Source organism: Notothenia rossii, assembly GCF_949606895.1.
Source record: "Notothenia rossii genome assembly, chromosome: 6".
In the NCBI taxonomy this organism is placed as follows: domain Eukaryota; kingdom Metazoa; phylum Chordata; class Actinopteri; order Perciformes; family Nototheniidae; genus Notothenia; species Notothenia rossii.
In genome coordinates this window covers 25,982,443-26,002,835 of record NC_136909.1, presented here as the reverse complement: position 1 = coordinate 26,002,835, position 20,393 = coordinate 25,982,443, and the positions used below count along the sequence as shown (strand labels likewise).

At 41.2% G+C, this 20,393-nt stretch overlaps 1 protein-coding gene and 1 long non-coding RNA gene across 8 annotated transcripts in view; one reads left to right on the top strand and one right to left on the bottom strand.

The window, feature by feature from the left end:
• slc20a2 (solute carrier family 20 member 2) overlaps positions 1 to 20,281 on the top strand; it is a 54,146-nt gene extending 33,865 nt beyond the window's left edge. For 6 of the 7 annotated variants that reach the window (XM_079690868.1, XM_079690863.1, XM_079690865.1 and 3 more), the window contains exons 3-11: positions 1,668 to 1,808; positions 2,330 to 2,415; positions 5,137 to 5,233; positions 5,381 to 5,500; positions 7,778 to 8,002; positions 8,306 to 8,936; positions 9,482 to 9,667; positions 12,412 to 12,496; positions 15,601 to 20,281. In XM_079690868.1, the coding sequence (XP_079546994.1) occupies positions 1,668 to 1,808; positions 2,330 to 2,415; positions 5,137 to 5,233; positions 5,381 to 5,500; positions 7,778 to 8,002; positions 8,306 to 8,936; positions 9,482 to 9,667; positions 12,412 to 12,496; positions 15,601 to 15,765 (1,736 nt within the window). In that variant the 3' untranslated portion in view covers positions 15,766 to 20,281. Of the gene's footprint in view, positions 1 to 1,667; positions 1,809 to 2,329; positions 2,416 to 5,136; positions 5,234 to 5,380; positions 5,501 to 7,777; positions 8,003 to 8,305; positions 8,937 to 9,481; positions 9,668 to 12,411; positions 12,497 to 13,025; positions 13,111 to 15,600 lie in introns of all 7 variants that reach the window. The other variant, XM_079690869.1, reaches the window with a different exon arrangement.
• On the bottom strand, positions 1,799 to 5,124 carry LOC307045307. The gene is made up of 3 exons (XR_013809844.1): positions 3,295 to 5,124; positions 3,029 to 3,110; positions 1,799 to 1,931 (listed from the first exon to the last, which is right to left on the bottom strand). It is a non-coding gene; the product is annotated as an uncharacterized lncRNA (long non-coding RNA).
• Positions 20,282 to 20,393: the final 112 nt, after the last annotated feature.

The window sequence follows — 20,393 nt, the reverse complement described above, 5'->3', positions numbered from 1 at the left end:
GGCATCTGTGTGACACTCCTATGATGTGTTCATTTGTGCAATAGCTGCTTGGATAAAACAGTTTTTATACCGCTTCGTTCTACTCTTTGGGACAACTAACCTCCGGCCCGAAGGAAAAAGCTTAAATTCTGTCTTAGTCAACTGAAAATATTTTTGGATTTGTACAGTTGGTCGGACTAAATAATAGATAAAAAAATGTTGTACAAATAATCAACAAATTAATCTGATAGTATATAGTTAGTTGCAGCTTTAAAATATGTATCAACAGAAACCTCTGTGATTACCACTGTAAAGATGTAGAACGTGTTTGAGTAAAATACTTCCATAGGTTACTATGCTGTTGACGTTGTTTGGGATATTTGTTGAATAGATGAATTTTAGGACTGCAACAGATATGGAACAGTGCCTATCACAAGTTCTACAGTCCATTATCTAATCGTTATTTGCAATTACATAAAAAAGAGGAAGCCAGAAAATCCTCTCATTTGAGAAGCAAGAATTCAATGTTTGGCATGTCTGCATGTTGCTCATAATTTATCTACTTTCAGATAAACCTTATGGGAGGTTTCGCTAATGTTAATCAAACTGGCAGCATTTAAACATTTCCAGAGTAAAGCCTGCCATTGTCCTCATATTTAAACACATTTACAGTAAAACACAAGCCAGTACTGTTGTGTATTCACAGTGGCTTTACACATCAACACCAGATTACCTTAGTGAATGAATGGAGCAGCACAATGGGGCTCCCATTGAGACAATGCCATTTTAATGACAGAGTGACTGCTCGGAAATGCTGATAAATAAAGGCAACATTATGCACGGGGGATTCCTGTGTCACTGGAAATGTAGTTCTGTTGCCGCCAAGAGTTGGGAGTGTTTGGGAAACACTGACCAATTTTTTCTTTATCTCAAACACCATTATTGTTTATACAAAATGAGAATTTGTACCTTCTTAAACAGATTCACTTAAATCAGGAAAATGCATCCAGAAGGTTTACAGAAAACAAAATATACAGTATATGTCAATTACTAATTTAGTGCTTTAAAGAAAACCTCCAAGGCCTGACAAATGATCATTCAAATAATGAACTGTGTTGCCCGATAAATTGACCTGTGGGAAGAGATTGTGTTAACAGATCCTTTGTGAACGATGTCTTGTTAAATCAATGTTTGTCATCATTAGCTCCTGGCTACAGATTCATTTTGTGCTGCAGGCTTTCAGTAAATCCCATAAAAAGTATTTATTAGAGAACTAAAATCCCATTAAATTACAAGTTCTACATTTACTTTATAATCTCATTTGGCAATTATACATTTGAGCGGTTTTCAAGATTATATTTTTTAACTACTCTGAAAAATAATGTCTCTGCAGATTTCATTTATACTGATACAGACTCATCTCTGCCAACTTTTATAAACAATTCAAAATGTATTAAATCCAAGAAAGTAAAAAACAAACTGTAGATAGATTTCACCATTTTATATTTATTAGCACAAAATTAAAACAATTATGCATTTTATTGATGTGGCATTATTCCTCTAGTTTACAGCATATTAGTGTCACTGGTCTCCCAGAACAACATTTTGTTTGTGATAATGTTGGGGGAAAACTAAATAAACGATGAAATGCCTGAAAGATGTCTGAGATTTGTGCGTCTGTTTCCCAGGGTCGGCTGTCTGGCAGCTGATCGCCTCCTTCCTCAAACTGCCCGTCTCTGGGACTCACTGCATTGTTGGCGCCACCATCGGCTTCTCCATGGTCGCCATCGGCACCAGGGGCGTCCAGTGGATGCAGCTTGTCAAGATTGGTAATGACTAAGATCAGTTTGTGTGTGTTTTTACAATGTTTACAATTGAAAAATGACATCATGTAAACGAAACCTCGCTACAGTGAGATATCCAGTACGGTCACAGACAGTTCTCTGTTTGCTCTGAAAAACATAAACCAAAATAATTAGTTTGATTTAACAAGGATGTCTCCCTCGACCATTTTACACAGCGTGTAATCTCTACTACAAGAGGCAGAGTTCACAATGTCTCCACCATTAGTGGTCTCAATGGACCAGGATGCAGTGCAGTCCTGAGATTTACTTTAAAGTGAAATAAACTCTCATTTACCTCAGCTAAAGGGAGAACCTCTGGCTATTGCAAACACAATAATTTTAAGAAATGTAAAACAATACTGAAGTTAATAAGGAACAGAGGTGAATAATTGGAGCAAAAGGACAGCTGTAACCCTGAATAATGGCTTCCTGATGATCCTGTATCAATGGGTGACTGTTGTCTGCTCCTTTTTTTGCTGATTATGTTCTTTCTCCTCCCTCTCCAGTGTCATCATGGTTCATCTCCCCTCTGCTCTCTGGACTCATGTCTGGACTCCTCTTCTTGCTCATCCGACACTTCATCCTCAATAAGGTGGGTTAACAAAAGGGCATGTATACTCCCTAAAAGTCTTTTGGCAATGTTGTAACACTAACTGTGACTTTATCATCATACCAAAATTGTAGCTTCAAAGAATTAAAACCAAAATATCTCTTAATTTTCCTTTACTAAAAAAAGAGGAGAATCAGAGTTGTTTCCTGTGCTTCGCCTGCTTTATCAGGAATAGACCGTCGGCACACATCAAGCCCAGTCTACTTAATCAAACTTACAACTACATGGTTTGAAAGATAAAAACTAGGTTATATTTGGCTTCAATAGATTGACTAAACTATGCTGAAATAGTAACTGCTTTCTTTGAGTAAGATAAGACTAAAATACCCAAGTTAAGTAAAACCTAACTTAAAAAAAGTGGACAAAAGAAAAAGTTTTCTAATTTGTATTTTTGGTTAAATTATATTTTTAGCCCAAAAGTATGTTGTAAACATGTATGTTTTTAAGCTTTTAAACGAAGGCACTGGAATTCTTAATTATTTTTAAACTAAATACTTTCATAAACGTCCATGAAGTGTAGGGTTAGAGTTTATCGGTCCACACATTTTAGTAATACAATCTAGATGCAAACAAACATACACGTGTACACACAGACCTGTCCACAGGAGTTCAGCACAGCTTGGCCAAATCTCCATTTGGAAACACTCGCAGATCTGTTGTTGTGTAACAGGCCATCTCTGGAAGTGAGGAAGAGAAAAGTGAGGTAGATCATGTGGAGGTCAGGACTGCAGGACCCTGTGTCAATGACTCCTCCTCCAATGTGTTTAATCATATATTCTTTTTTTTCCTTTTCATTTAATCGTTTATTTGAACTGGGACAGTGCAGATTGATGAACACTTTAAAACAAAAATAATGCTTACAAGTGTAAATGAGCCGTATTTTAGCTTTGAGCTAATTTCCATCCGTAGTCCCGTCACATACAACATTTAAGAACATGACATTTATATACAGCAAAAATAAATACATGATATGCAGAAAGAGCATGAGCAGCATACAAGCATTTACCACATGGCAGTACAATGTAGCAGCTATGATATATAAAGTGCAAGATAAGATAAAAGTGCTACATAAAGTGAAAGAGGAGATACCCCTGTGTTAAAGTGCATTGAGCGGTGATTACACGTCTGTCTGTTGCTCAACCATTCTTTAAGTTGACCTTTGAAGCTATTGAGAGTGGGACAATCCCGTATCTCAGTTGGGGGGCTATTCCAGAATGAGCTGCCCTTAATGGAGAGGACATTTTGTCCAAAAGTGGTCCGTCTATGGTGGACTTCACAGTCTCCTCTGGTTTCTGACCTAGTGCAGCGTCCAGTGTGTTTTTTCCACACAAAAAAAACACTAAACATTTACAGAAAAAGCATATACTTTTAAAAGACTTAAAATGGTCAAAACTCAAGAAATTGTGTTTTTCAAGGATGGCACAGTGGTGGTATGAATATGGCTTTCTGTCAAACACCTGGATAGCTCTCTTGAACAGCTGTTCTATGGGTTTCAGGTTTGTGGCACCAGTAAACGACCAGTTTGTCAAACAGTATTCAATGTGGGATAGAATCATACAGTGGAGGTATGACTTTGCAGCATTGACAGTTAAGAAAGGTCTAATTTGTTTAAAATTTTGCAAGTTGAATTTAATGGTATTGGATACTTTCTTAATATGTTTCTTAAAAGTCAAGTTCGAGTCCATTATGACTCCAAGATACTTGAAGTGGGGGACTAGTTCTATTTCTGCTCCGTTTAAAAACACCTTGGATCCTTCGATTTTGACTGGTCATTTACTGAACATCATGCATACTGTTTTTTTTGCATTTAACTGAAAACAAATGTTGTTCAGCCAATGTTGAACCTTGTCCAAAGCATTTGAGAGACAGGATGAGATCATTTCAGTGTTTTTCCCATGTACCAAGATGAGCGCATCATCGGCATACATTTGCACATTCAACGCAGGACATACATTAGGAAAGTCATAAATGTACAGTGAAAACAGTAATGGTCCAAGAATGGAACCTTGTGGAACCCCCACAGGGTTCACATGGTAGGGAGATTTGACTCTGTTGACCAAAACACACTGTTTTCTGTTTGATAAGTAAGACTTAACCCACTGTATTGAAACTGCAGAAAAATTGAAATACGTCTGCTTCGTAAGGAGCACTTGGTGGTCAACAGTGTCAAAAGCCTTCCTGAGATCAAGGAAGACAGCACCTACATATTGGCTTGTGTCCAACATACATTTAACCTTTTCCACAAAGACACAGTTAGCTGTCTCAGTGGAGTGGTGAGCACGAAAACCAAACTGCATTGGGTGGAGTGGAGCGAAACCTTTCTCTAAATGTTTGGCAATTAGTTTTGACACGACTGTTTAGTTTGTGGAGGTGAGGCCCAAAACCTCTGCAGGGCGTTCATATTGCACTTTAGATCATAATAGCAGTAAACAGCACATTGTGAAATAATTAAGTGTCTTACTTCGACACTGACCTAATTTTCTCTCCACACATTGAACCTGTTCTGAATATCTCACTTCCTTTTTTTCACTTCCCAAAGAGATTACATTTTTAAATCGTGTATTACAAAAGAACTAATCAGAACCATTGAAAAGCTTAAGTTCACAGAATGTTTTGCGCTTTTGGTAAAAAAAAGAATCACTGAAACTATTTACAGGTTATCAAAATAGTTGCTGATCAATGTTAATGTGTTTTGCTCCACAGGACGACTCTGTCCCTAATGGCCTGCGAGCGCTGCCTGTCTTCTACGCGTCCACTATTGGAATAAACACTTTCTCCATCTTGTACACTGGAGCCCCAGGTAATGATACTGAGATACCAACTCTGTTCAAACCTTCAAAAATTCCTTTAAAGTTGTTTCGAGAGCTTGAGAAGATTATAATACTTCAAAACTACTTTCAAAATGTTATTTTCTTACATTTTCTTATTGTCTGTCCATTTATTGCAGTGCTTGGGATAGAGATGCTCCCGGTGTGGTCGATCTTTCTAATTACTTTAGCCGGGTCGCTGATCTGTGGAGCTGTGGTCTGGTTTTTGGTCTGTCCCTGGATGAGGAGGAAAATAGCGGGTAGGTGTCTGCGCCTGTGTGTATGTGTGTGCTTGCTTGTGTCCAGTCTTTCTCACGCCATCTAAAAAGCCGGGCGCTCTGACCCAGGCCTCACAACGGAGCCTCAGCGTCTGTTTGCCCACTCTGTGCTCCAACACCAAACAAGGGATGCCAGCGGATGTTTTCTCTCGCTGCCTTCTGCCAGAGACACTGAAGGCACCAAAGAAACTCTGTGAACTCTGAGGAGTGCTCCTGTTGCTTTCCTTACACACTTTGGAAATCCTCTAGCTTCATATTTCCTTGGCCTGATGCAGGGGTTCAGATCATGGCCTGGAGCTGGAAAGCTTTCGGAATTATTTCTCTAATGGAAAAATCAGCTTGCAGCACAGCAGACGACGCTGTAAAACATGACACAGTAAATAAAACAGTGGAAACAGCAGCTGCTGGATATAAGCAAGGCAGTCTGTCTTTGAATGTTTTACTTAATGTCATGCAGACAAATAAGAACTCTTGTTTATTTCCACAATCCAAAGACTAAGGTCAGTCTGAGTAATACTTCCAAATTAAGACATTATAAATGCTGATATGAAAATATAATCTAAGATAATATGAGATAGTCTCACAGTTTGACAGACCTTAAACTAAAGAACTAAAGAGCTGCTCTTATTGAGGCAGCAACATTGAGGCTTAAAATAGAACGATTGTTTGTCAAACTTTCCGAGCCTGCACACGGCCGATCTGTTGCTCAACGTGTTGCGACCTCTGAATGCCGGTGAGGATTATAGGTGATATTATCGCTCCTAATCTGGATATTGCTGCATCCGTCAAACTGAAGCAGGTGGTGGCTGACTTTATGTGTGTGTACTGAGGGGTGTGTGAGGAGTTGTGGGGCATCAGGTCAGTCAGCACTGGGATTAGTCAGGATCAGCTGATGGCTGTACTTGTGTTTGTGGAATGTTGCTGCATAGTTTTCTCAACCAAAATCAGGCAATTTATTATTAATCATTATTGATATTATTTCAGAGTAACTATACACTTTCACTAAAGAGGCTTTGGAACAATTTAATTTAAAAAACGATCTGAGTTTCAACTTGCCAAATTATTGATTCACTTGTTGAACTGATTTCATCAGACGGCTCTAATTGGAAATAGTCCAAAAAAGCTTTACTGTAAAACCTCAGTCTTTACTACCCCCCGTTTGACTTTATAATGTTCCACTTTCATACTGTAAATGATTACCTAGACATATCAAAATAAAACCCTCACATGTTAATACTAGGGCGGTCAAGTTAACGCGTTAATAATTATTTTAACGCGATTAACGCATGTGCATTTTTTGTCCTCGGCCGCCCCGTAGTTTCAGAGCGCATCGAGTTTAAAATACCATCTATACAATCCAAGCACACTGCTGATGCCGACAGCCCCGCTCCTGCCGCCCGCTTGCAGCAGACCACACTTGAAAGTGTGCGGGGGAGACGCCCGGACACGTCTACGAGCAGCAAACTTTCAACAAAGATCGCTAAATGGGTGGCAACAGCTTGAAGGCCAATTAACATTGTGGAGGACGAGGGGCTGCGTGATATAATTCGGGTAGCATCCAACGAATGCACTTATGAATTGCCTTCCAGAGCCACCACTGTGTCGAAAATACACAACTTGTATGAAGTCCAAGCAGCGAAAGTAGAGGAGGATTTAAGAAGACTATTGGACTTCACTCAGTAATACAGTCACCTCGGGGTCACAGCGCATTATTTTGACCCACAGTGGCAACTTCAGTCTCATGCTTTGACAGTTATGAAAACAGAGGAGCGGCATTTTGCTGACAACTGCGCCGACACACACACACACACACACACACACACACACACACACACACACACACACACACACACTTTGTATTGTATTGTATGAGAGGTTCCAGGTTGAATTGAGGCGAATATTTGTAATGTTCAGAGGTTGTTGTGTTTAATATTCATGAGAATATTTGTCATTGTTCAAATTACAATAAACAAACATTTGCATAAAGCATATTTGTCCACTCATATGTTGATAAGAGTATTCAAAACTTGAAAAATATCCCTCTAAGGTACATTTAGAACAGATAAAAAATGTGCGATTAATCGTGATTAAATATTTTAATCGACTGACAGCCCTAGTTAATACCTCTTAATAGTTTTAAGAGTTGAATTAGTATACAATGCCCTGTAAACTCTGTTAGCATTTGTAGCGAGCGTTTTCAGTTTTATCTGGTGTTGATAGTATGTCCAACTAAACCCTCCTTTGCTTGATTTCCTCCAGGTCGCCTCAAGAAGGAGCAGGCTCTAGCACGGATCTCTGATGAGAGTCTGGACAAGATCCCGGAAGAGGAGGAGGAGAGCCCCGTCTTTAGGGAGCTCCCAGGGGCCAAGGGCACAGACGAGGCCGTGCTGCCGCTCACCGGGGGGGGCAGTGACCGTGAGTCCAGCGGAGACCTCAACAACCTGGCTAATGGAGGCAACATCCTGCCAAACGGCAGGGCGTACGGTAAAACTGAAATAATATTATTTTTCAAAGACAACATTGATTTGGAAATGTGTTTCTAGCTTCCTTCTTGAAAATTGATCAATATGTCTTGTGACTTTCGAGAGATAAAATTAAATCAATCAATCAAGATAGTTCATCCCTTTTCTTCCTGCAAAAGAATATTTATTATTTACATGTCTAGTTCCCTCTCGGTTTCTCTATGTTTAGGGAAACCCGATGTCAATGTGCTGTGATAGTGTATCTCTTAACTTGCAAAAGTTGTGCTTCTACAACAACTTTTTTTTCAAACTCTTTCTCCTTCAGGCCGGACCAACTCAATGACCAACGGCTGCCTCAAATCCCCCATCTCTAACGGCAGCTTCACCTTCGATGGCCACATGCGCAGCGATGGCCAAGTTTACCACACAGTGCACAAGGACTCTGGTCTGTACAAAGACCTGCTCCACAAAATCCACGTGGGCCGCATGGACGAAAGCGACCGCTCTGGCTCCAACGCCGGCCCGGCAGACAACAACTACCGCCTGCTGCGGCGCAACAACAGCTACACCTGCTACACCGCGGCTATCTGCGGCATGCCCGTCCAGCCGCTCATTCGCTCAGAGTCACGCGACGACAGCGAGAAGCTGGTGGGAGAAGGAGGTGGCAGAAGCAACAGCGTGTCCTACACCAAGAAGAGGATACGCTACGATAGCTACTCGTCCTACTGCAACGCTGTGGCTGAGGCTGAGATTGAGGCCGAGGAAGGTGGGGTGGAGATGAAGCTGGCCACAGAGCTGGAAGGAGTGGATGAAGATGGGGCTCCCGCTCCGGTGCCTCTGGAGGACCTGGCCGAGGAGGAGGAGAAGGACAGGCCTGAGGTGTACCTGCTTTTCCACTTCCTGCAGATCCTCACCGCCTGCTTCGGCTCTTTTGCCCATGGAGGCAACGATGTCAGGTACTGCCTCCTGCTGCTCACAGGACATACAGCATCCCATACAAACACTGCACTCGTCTCCCTTGTAGCAGCTCATCTATTTCAAATAAAAATGTATTAAAAAAACTAAGATATATGTTATCAGTTCCAAAATTCACACATTCTTTTATCACCTTACAAACAATTCTGCTTCATTCCATATTTGTTGGTGTTTATCCTTTCAAAAACTAAATTGTCACTGATGTTCTGAAAAGTTAGCTTACCAATTACCGTACCTAAAGGGAGGTCCACACCTGTATGAACAATGTTCTCTAGAAGCAATCTAACAGCACCATTAAAACATTGATATCCCTTTTTAATAACAAAAATATATATATAACAACGAGGTCTTCAAGACTTTAAGACCCTCAATAGAAGCTTTGAATACAAATAAAATAACAATACATGAAATACACCCCACACAAGGCCTTGTGTAGATTATTAACAATAATATTAATTGTCACCAACAAACGGTGTTCCATATCTAACACTAAAATAATTATCTTTTTATTCTCTCACCTTCGCAGTAATGCCATCGGGCCCCTGGTGGCGCTGTGGATGATCTACGATCAAGGGGGTGTGATGCAGGATGCTGCCACCCCCCTCTGGCTGCTGTTTTACGGCGGTATAGGCATCTGCGTTGGCCTGTGGGTGTGGGGCCGTCGAGTCATCCAGACCATGGGAAAAGACCTGACCCCCATCACCCCGTCAAGGTGAGAAAGCCACCACATGGGGGGGGGTGGGCCAGGGGAGTCTAGGGCTGTATTTTGTAAATGGGTGAGAAAAAAAGTGTTTATACGGAGGAGGTCAACTTTTCCACTTGTTTCAAAAAGCCTCGACTTGCTGACACACACAGGTCCATCCAGTGAAACAGCGTCCTTGGTGAGTGTTTGGTGCACACAGCTCCTTTAGAATGCACACACACATTTTAATAAAGTAATTTAATGTCATTGCAGTTCAACAGTTAAATCCATTCTGCTGGCAGCAAATTGCAGCACAATCATGATTAGAGCCCCTGCTCTGTTTCCTCTGGTGCTCCCTGTTATAGGTACAGTAAACTTGTCTGACTAATCAAGGGCGTTTGTTTGAGCATGCACTGATTATCCACTCTCTACTCCCCAAGCAGAGCTGCCACTGCAGGAAAAAGCATTTTTACCACACATGCGTTTTGCAAGTACAATGTTGTACTTACATTATCAGTTTGATCTCTTAAGGCTTACATAATAATTATATAAAAATATCTATATCAAGAGGGCAGACCTTTTTTTTATATTTTAACAAAATGTATTCACATATTACCGGACAAGTAAACAGTATTTGATGATAAATATGAACATCTATATAATATAAATGTAATTGAATCTGTTGACAGTAATCACAGTCTTCCTACTTGAACTGTTATGTATAGAAATCTGCTGTAATCATTTCTTCTGCAGCAGCCCTTTGTATAGAGAATGAAGTAAGAATGATTCCTTTTTCTTCAGACCTTCTTCACCTCTTACATAATAATTCAGAATAAATAACAAGTCTTATGGGCGACAACACATGAAGCCCTGGGGCAAACTACATCCTACAACCTTAGCAGCGGACATCACGCAACATAAACCCTGCTGCTGCTCTGCCCTTTAGATTGATCTCTCGTTCTCTGTCCCCTCGTCTTCCCACGCAATGAAGACTGTGTGTGTGTGTGCATGTGTGCATACCTCAAGGATGTTAGTGTGTATCGTGTCAGCTGAAGAAAGCTAGGCTCTATGCCTGCAGGTCGCTGTGTGTGAATGTATCCATGCACACATATTCAGGGATAATTGGTCCAGCTAGTGTGCGTGTGTGCTCTGTTGCCTGTCAGGAACATCACACTGGGTTACAGGAAGTTGTTTGGCACTGTGGATGAGGAGAAGTAGAGCAGGAAGGGTGAGGGAGGGGCCACAGTGGGAACCCTGGCCTCTCTTCTCCAACCGCAGCGAGGGCCGCCAGCCTGGCTCCTTCTCTGGCACTTTCCTTTTTTCCCCTCTGTCTTCCTCCTTTTTTCATGCTCTTTCCTCTCCTGTAAATCTTTTCCTTTTTTCATTTGGAATCAACCCTCTTATTATTCTCCTTTCCTCCACTGCTTCCTTTTCTTCCTTCCTTTCCATTTTCATATCCTCGCTGCATCTTTGTCTTGTTCTTTATCGTCGTCTCACCTCTAAATCTTTCTCCCTCTTACCCAGAGTGCCCCAATTGTTCTCACTCTCATTATTTCTCCAACTTTCTTCATTTCTCCTCCTCCTTGGCCCCTCTCTCTTGCTGTGTGCCTCCTTTTCTTTCTTTCTTAATCGCCCTTCTTTCCATCACCAGCTTAGTCTTTAGCGGGGACTCAAAGACAGACAGATTTGCTCTGGTTCCAAGTTCTAAAGGCTCTCTTCCCTCCACTGTCTGTTTCCATGCATCAATCTGACAAAGAAGTGTTTTTGGGTCGAGGGTAGGAAAGTGTGTCAGACTGTGGCTGCCTAGCATCCTAGCAGGCACAGTGGACACTTCAACATGGCAGTGTATCACAGCAGTAAAATGTATTTTTATAAACGTGAAATATGGATTTCCAGCCAGCACTCTTGTTGAACCACCACGGGACAGACTGAGATGGTGACAAAATGTGACCGGTCCTCTGGAAGATGAATTGTTACAAAAGACGTTTCTCTAAAGAACAGGTGTAAAACATTATATAACTGATGGCTTGAACCCATTCATCTTTCTTACTGCCTTGATGTGCGACATGCCGTTGTTTTTTCTTTGCCTTTTGCTCGGGAGCATTTGGTAGCTGAGCGCTGACAGGAAAAAATGTAGAGAGAGAGAGAGAGAGAGACAGATAGAGACAGATAGACAGATAGGGTATGACATGTGACTCAGTCCCCCCTGACCAGTCTTGAACTGGGTATGATGCAATCACATAGTCTGCTTCCTAAACCCCTCCAGCCCACCAGGATATCACACACCAGTCTTAAATATTTCTGCACATACAGTTGGGGCAAACTTCCTTTCACAGATGGGTTCAAGTGTAGTCCTGATTTGTATCTCTCGTGCTATTTTTAAATCCTTAATTTACCTCCCAAGTGAATGGCCAAATGTTTCTTTGTGTGATGGGTGTGTGTGTGTGTGGGGGGGGGGGGGGGTCTTTTCAAGTGCGCCCACTGGTCTGGTGTCAAAGTGTGAATAATGTTATGGAGAATTGGACAGAAGTGTCTCCTGATCAGCACGATTTAGATGGTCTTTATTAGTTGTGAACAAACATATAGGACTTGTAGAAACGCTGTGTATATTGGGTGTGGGTGTATGTGTGTCAGAGCGATGAAATGTTGTTTCTTTTGTTCAAACTGCTCTATTATTGTGTTACTATGAATGTGGGCCGTGCCATCAGCAGCTCAACCCAGATATTACAATGAAGGATGTCTCTTTGTTCCCCCCTCCCCTCCCTTCTCCACAGTGGATTCACTATTGAACTGGCTTCTGCACTCACAGTCGTGTTTGCTTCCAATATCGGAATCCCTGTCAGTACCACGCACTGCAAGGTATGAGCGAGGGGCCTCCAGCTGGTCTCTCAACCCCCCTTACAGGCATTTCCAGGGGAGAGGGAGTTCACACTGCCTCCCAGGGTTCTGGGCTGGGAAATACTCTTCAACTGAGCCGTTGAATTAATATTAAAGCAATCTTTGTACATCACCTTTTCCCTGGTCGAGTACGCAAAGATGCCCAGGTCAAAATGCACCTCAGGGATGACAACGTTTACATTATTTTCACTTTGTTAAAAGACAATCAAAACATTTGGGTCAGTACCCAGCCCCCTGCAGCAGTGTGCAGCCCCTCCCCCCTGTTTCTTTGCAGGAACATCGGATCCAGGCTGGAAGACGTTGCGGACCCTTCCACCAACTCTCTCCCATTTTGCCCTCTCAGCACTGGCATGGTTTGGTGTGTGGGTTATCCGCCCTCCAAACACCCTTACCCATAGCATCCTCTCCAACCCCCCCTGCCACACTTGTTTTCCTCTTTTTTACCTCTCCCTCTCCATCTTTCTGTCTCTCCACTCATCTGTTTTTACAGCGGATTTTGCATTGAAGTAATGAGTGCGCTAACAGTGCTTGTTGCATCAAATGTGGGCATCCCAATAAGCTCCACCCACTGCAAGGTATTGGTGTCATTGGTAGTGAAGCCCCTTCATCGCTTCACCTGTAGCTGTCAATCGTCAAAGCCAATCACAACTCCTGAAGGTGCTGTTTTGACTTCTGCAGTTCTCCTTCAGCAGCAGACCCTACACAAATGTATGACATTTTATGCAAGATTGTTAGACACAGAGCAGTATATTACAAGTGTAAAGCTATTTAACTAATTGAAAGCAAAGAGACTCGTGTATCTTCCCGTGAAGTTTTATAATTTATTTCACATTCTTCCTGTAGCCATATTTTTGATCTACTCTTTAGGAGTAATCTTTACCGTCGCAGCATTTTATGTCAGACACTATTCTGCTATTCTCAGTGAGCCTGAGAGGGGCTGTTAGGTAGACAGGGAGGCGTGTGGTGCAGTGGGTTGTTTGTTGGTGTTGGGATCAGGGGGTCACAGGTTCAAACCCCACTGCAGTCAGCATGTTGTTGTGTCCCTGGGCAAGGCACACCCCAAATGGCTCCTGTGGGGATTGCCCACAGTATTGAGTATGTAAGTCGCTTTGGATAAAAGTGTCTAACAAGTAACATGTAATGTAGATTTTGTTGGAAAAAAACAAAAGAGCCATTTGCTCTTCCTTAGTTTCTATGTACAGCTACGCTTTCTGACTAGCCTCCTTTCCCAGAAAGTGTGGTATTGATCTTCTAGTTTAAAACGAATAAGCAGATAACCTTTAAACTGGTCGCCTGGTTTTACGCTGCTTCACAACATAAAAGTAAAATGAAACTTGTCTCTGTGATAGAGATGATTTTGTCTAACAGTATGCTGAAGGGGAACTGCACAGGACTCAAAACTGGTATTAAATGACTGATAATTGATTTGTCTAAACTTCATCATCCATACATTATTTTCCCTTCTCACCTCCACTTACCCCTGTCTCTTCCTCAAACCACGGATAATCATCTGCTTTGCATAAAATGCTTAATCTACTAAAGGTTAGAAGTATACTGTCATGATTTAGTGACTGTGTGAGGGAGATGCCCAGATGCTGTTGGAAGATATTAGAGAACTTGTGATACAGATTGTTAAAAGTGACTGAAGTTTTCGAAATTATCCAACAACATCCGTGAACATCTCCCAGAGGGAAGGTGGGCTGGCATCCACTTGGTTTTATCTAAGCTAAGAGCAACTTCTTTTCATTTGGCTTTTTTAAACTAATGTGCAGATGAAACTGAATGGATGACTTTATGTGCAGTGACTCGTCGTTCCAAAAGCTCCACAGGCAGGCAGCAGCACAAACACTGAGGTCACACCGAGTTCCGGCTACTGCTGCATAACTGAAATACTACAATTGGCTGCAAACACACCTCTTGATCACAAAGCTTACATATTGTTCCACACAGGCTTTAGTAAGACTGCTTTGAGAATTGAATCATCCAAATGAAGGAAAAAAAAGACTTCATGCCTTCCCTAAAGATATTGTTGTGTCGTCTAGTCTGGCACTAGTGTAACTTTGAGTAACACTGACTTATCGAACACATACTCTGCTGGTAGGCTCTGTTGACCTTCCACATATAGTCTCGAGTGTGACAGAAGGTGTCTCGTGTTTCTCTGGCCGTATAAGAGCAGGCACGGTTTAAGCCCCGCCCACCTGCAGCGTCACTAACTGAGCTGAAACCAAGTCACTGCACATGCAACTCTCCAACACACTGAAGGACTGGAAAATGTGTTCATGTGTCTTCTCCAAAATTGATTCTTACTCAGTCCTATACTTAACTGATAACTTGACTAAAGGTGAGAGAAGTGTGTATTGGTGGACGAGTGACATAAGCAGAAATTATTGAATACTCTATTAATAATAGAAAACTCTAAACGTAAAAAGAAAAGGTTGATTTTTATTGCACCATAACTTCTGATTTCACGCGTCCACCCTATATTGTAATTTAGGTAGCCCTAACTTACAATTTAGCTTGCTCTGACTAACACCTACAGTTTAGACCCAAAAGGTCTTGAGGAGCTGCAGGCTGATTACAGGCTTTTTTGTTTTGATGTGATTGTTTACCTTACATATGGATCTCTTACACCTTTTCTACATTCATTCACTTCATTTCATACTTTAACCTGACATCTATAATTTATATTTACATAGTTTTGTATGATTTTTACACATAAGTAATGTAATCACCTTATAAAATCTGAAACATTTCTATAGTTATGAACAAATATAATTGACACGAAGTTGTCATCTAAAATAATACATACCATGACTGTGAATAAGGGTACTATGATACCTTTCCACAGTACATTTGATAATACTAATGTATTTTTACAAGTCCATAATATCCATATGGACATAAAGATTTAAAGGTGCCTGTAAAAACAAGCTGAAATTATCTAAAATGTTCAAAATAATAAAAAGCCTTAACAGCCTGCAGCTCTTCAAATTGAATTTGTCTCGTTTAAACATTTTGTTCCCTACCATCCATGTTCCTGATTGTTCTTCTTCCCCCCCCTCCAGGTGGGCTCGGTCGTGGCCGTTGGTTGGATCCGCTCCAAGAAGGCAGTGGACTGGCGCCTCTTCAGGAACATCTTCCTGGCGTGGTTCGTCACGGTGCCCGTGGCCGGCCTGTTCAGCGCCGCCGTCATGGCCCTGTTCGTCTACGGCATCCTGCCCTACGTCTGAGGGCCAGGAGGGAGAACATGGGAGGAGCAGAGAGTCAGAGGAAGAGATAGAGGGAACCTTGGGTAAAATCAGAGCCTGAGTGTCAGGGGTTCAGATAAAGGAGAAGGAAATAAGGAGAGGGAAGCTGCAGAGGTTTACACATGGACGTGGTTGTACTGTGGATGTGAGGAGGGTTGGTTCATACGCTGCCTGGCTCCGGAGATATGTTTTTGACTCCTATGGGTTTCTGATTGTTTTTATTTATTCTCTTCTTTTGGGTGCATAAGAAAAAAGTGTATTACAAACATGTTCACTGTACCATTCAATCTGCTGTACATATGCCATAACAGAGAAATATCCAGTAACTCTTAAAAAAACTAAAAAATCATGAGTTTAAAAAAAAAAGACGGCACAAACCTTTAAAAATAATAATAAAAAAAGGTTAAATCTGCCGACTTTAAACGACATCATGCTGCGTGCTATCCCAGGAAGCAGACCCAAAATGCCAGAAAAACCCCTGTACATATTGTTGTATTGGAGTGTGATTTGTTGTACTTTGGCTTGCTTTAAAGTTGAAAAAGAAAACGACAAAAAGAAACAGATGTGCGTGTGGAAAACCAACCCCTCCATCGTCTCACCTTTAACATGCTAGCCAGGTACAACTAGGGCCAAACGGATAGGACGCCTCAGAGGGGGGCGGGACTGTCACTCTGCTTTATTTTCCACATGATACCACAGAAACCTGATTCGCTAAAGAGTTGATTTTTGTCAAGAGCTCCTGTATGTTTTTAGAGATGGATCTCATATTTTTTAAAGATGTAATATACTGTAATTTGTACTGTAAATACTATCCTTAAAGAGTTCGGGGGCGGGATGGGGATCATATGGTTTGTTTTTAAACATAGTAAGGATATGGGGGTGGCTCTTTACCTCTTCATGATGTCATGTCCCAGAGTACACACACACTCAGTGAACACACACATGCACTCAGTGAACACACACACTTGACAGGCTGCTGTTTTTCCATAGGTTTGCAGAAGTATATTGATTGGAAAAAAGTATTACAAATTGGAAGTAATGAAGCCAGAACTGGAGATATGTAATCCTTCTGATTTTATCATGCAAGTTAATGTGACAGTATTGGCAGAAAGATCTTTAGCTAAAGGTTTGAGCAAAGGTTTAGATGGTTACCATATATCAGTGACATTTAAAGGTATAGGTGCCGCAGAAGCCAAAACACTAAAACTGAACCAGGACAAAAACACTAAAATGGTCCCACAAAATGTTCACATACTGTATCTTCATCCGTTTGCCTTTGTTTTCATAATAGAATTCACCTACTGGAGTCAGTGTTTTACATTGAAGGCTCCCTGCCAATGATGGACCTCGACACATGTTTCTGATCCATCGCCGCTCAGATTACATTTCTTAGTCCGGGACGTGTCTCTGTAGCCCTGACCCTCGGCCTCATGCTCCTGGGCAGCTTCGTCATGTCAGACGGCGATTATGTGTCATATCACTTGGTATTATAACTCCAACCAGTTATGCAGAAGTGGGAAGAAAGGGGATTTAACCCCCAGCCACACGTGTAGCTCCTCAAAATGGGCTGGTTGTTGTTTCGAAGTGTAGAAGCATTTAGTCTATTGATCACCTGTGTTTCAATCAAAGTGCTAAAGGCAAGCTAGATATCATAGGCACCAGTTTTGGGCTCAATCGAAGCCAGAAAACTATCACGAGACTTTTGTCTTAGGATCATTATGGTATGGTAGTGGGGGGGGGGGGATAGTACTGATCATCACCAGCTTTTTAACCAGGTCACCTGACCTGTAGATGAACAAAGTTAAAAGCTTTTTTTTATTTGAACAAACTCGATGCCAGGTGTTGCAAGTTCTTTTTTTTTGTTCTTGTGTGTTTCCTAATTTCATTTATTTTTCTTCTCATGAACAAATCTATGCTTAAGTAGCCACTTGCCTTGTAACATTGTGTTTTACTTTGTGCAGATACAGTGAAATAATTAAGTACTGTGGTGTTTACATCGTAACCATATTGTAGACTATCTGAAAAAATAAACTGTTGCCTAATGATGCCAATGAAAGACAAACTATTAACCATGACTTTTTAAGTGCAAGTAAAACAAATAAAATAACCTGTAGTGTCTAGAGAGAGAAAGAGAGAGAAAGTGTGCGCGTGATGACTGTTTTTATGTTGTTGTAGCAGTATTGCTAATCATGACCCCGTCACTTTACACTGCTAATACAAAGCATTGACACTGCATGTATGGGTGCAATTCAGTAATGAAGAGAATGACTAGAGACATTTCATCAACTATATATTTTTCTACCATATCTGAGTTTTAACCTGGGTGAGCTTCCTGACACTGGAGGGCACACAGTGGGCTGAGGGGGAAGCGAGGACTATTTGTTCAGAGATCTCTGAGAAAAGATCTTCTAACAAATCACTATCCCTCCTCGCTGGTGCCATGTGCCGCACCTCCTCTATACGGCCGTGTGTTCTTTGTAACTTTGGCGTTGTGTCGGTTGCCAATAGATCAGATTTTTAAATTACATTTTTATTTTTGAATTTTAGATGAAAACTCTTTGTAATTGTGTTTCCCTGCTGCTTATAATCATGAGAGCAGCTTGAAGTCTTGCTAAATCAGGACGACTGCTCTCCGTAGGTAAACTAAAATCTCTGTAGGCAACAGAATACATCTTATAGGCCTACTCTGTAACTGATAACTGGACTATGAGGACATTTGTTTCCTTGTTTTGGCAGGTAACCACTCTTGAAGCTCATACCCTTTCACTCTTCCACAGGGTGTGTGTTACACAGGGGGCTGCACGGAGATGGTGTGTGTGCAAACTCAGTGCTCTGGTACAGTAGAGCTGGAGAAAGAACATCTATAACCAAGATCAGAGTTTACAACCATTTCTTCAAAGTGGCCAAAGTAACTGGAATATTTTATATATTATGCACATGTTATCACCTTATAGAGAACAACAGCTAAAAAACACTTGTTTTTTGCTTATTCTAAAATAAATAGGCATGTAACACGATTTACTTTAGAACTTTAGAACTTATCATTTATCCAAGAAAAACCTTATTCGTTGCCAATTGCACAGTTAAAGACATGCGTTAAAGGCTAACAAAATATCCATTCATGTTTTGTTTTTATGTTGAGAACATTTGATATGATGGATATAGTGTGCTCGCAGCTGGTAGATGTGTGTTGCTCTCTTGTTCAGTTGGTACAATAAAGGAGACTGAATCCACTTTCCTCAGGTTGGATTATGAGGTTTACTGGGCTGAGGTCGGCCAGGGTTCAGATATCTGGTTTGTGCTGCATCACTGCGGCCCCTTGTGTAACCTGTACTGTCCTTTTCTGTTTTGTTTTTCCATGCATTCTCAGTCCTGATAGGCCAAAAGGGATGCACTGCTCAAAAGAGGGGGGGAAGTGAAAAGAAAACCTAATATTAATGGCTTAAACTCTAAAGTTTAGGAACCATTGCTCTATCAATATTAAAGCCCTAGACAATTTGGTTTCAAATATTGTGTATTTCTTTAAAACATTAAATACAAATTGTAGGTATGAAAAGTTTAGCTAATAGTATTTGATTGGCAAACATCTAACGACTTTTATCACATGTTGATTCAATGTCTCTGATTGGTGCATAAACCATGTGACGCCTCTAATTTCCAAAAGAGCTTCGCCTATTTAAAACCAATGAGAAGAGCAAAAAAAAGTGCAGAAATCGCTCCCGTAAAGATAACCAAAAGTGTGCTTTAACAAAAATAAATGTAGTTTCTATATTGGAAACAATCAGCCTTTTAAAAAAAAGCCGATTGAGAAAACAAGTTGTCAGGGCCCTTTAAAGAGTAAGTTGTAGATGAAATTGCCAATAATTCCAATAATTGTGCAGGTAAAATCAATGATACTAAATTCAACGCAGCCACTACAGACACTCTTCCCCCCCCCCCCCCCACACACAGAGACGGACAGCAGTATTAATGGACGCTGCAGTGTAATGCCATTGAGGGAGTCACTGTGCTTCTATTGCATTAAACCTATTGTGTGACCTTCGTAGAGAAACAGCAGGCGCCATTTCTTTCTCCCTGAACACGCACATGCAGTTTGTTGTGAAGCTGTAGCTCCACCTGTCCTGCTGAAATAGCGCCCCCTCCAGGCTGTATTGGCACAGTTGGAGGGGTCCTCATCTGGATGTGGCGTGCTGTCTCTAGTTTTCTGCTCTGTTTTGTAATAGGATGTGCTCCTTGGCTGGCCTGCAGGCTTAGCTCTGTGTTGTCTGTTTACTGTTTACTGCTATTTAACTGTCCAGTCCTTCAAAAGTAAAAAAACGAAAAAAACAACAGTAATGAATAAAAAAATCAAGAGGAACTGTAGCCTGCTTCTACAACATCTTAAAGCTCTTCTGATTTGCATATATCGTACTGTAATGTTTATTTAAGATTTTAGTGGAGAAAAAAATGTCTGCATTTAAACTAAATTGTGGGAATTAAAATTACAAAGGAAATTGAACAGAGTTGTGTGTGTTATTTTTGAAAATATGTGTAAGAGTTGAAGACATGGTGCTTATTGCTTTCATTTCTATGTTACACTCATCCTGAACAGCAGTACCGATATAATTTAG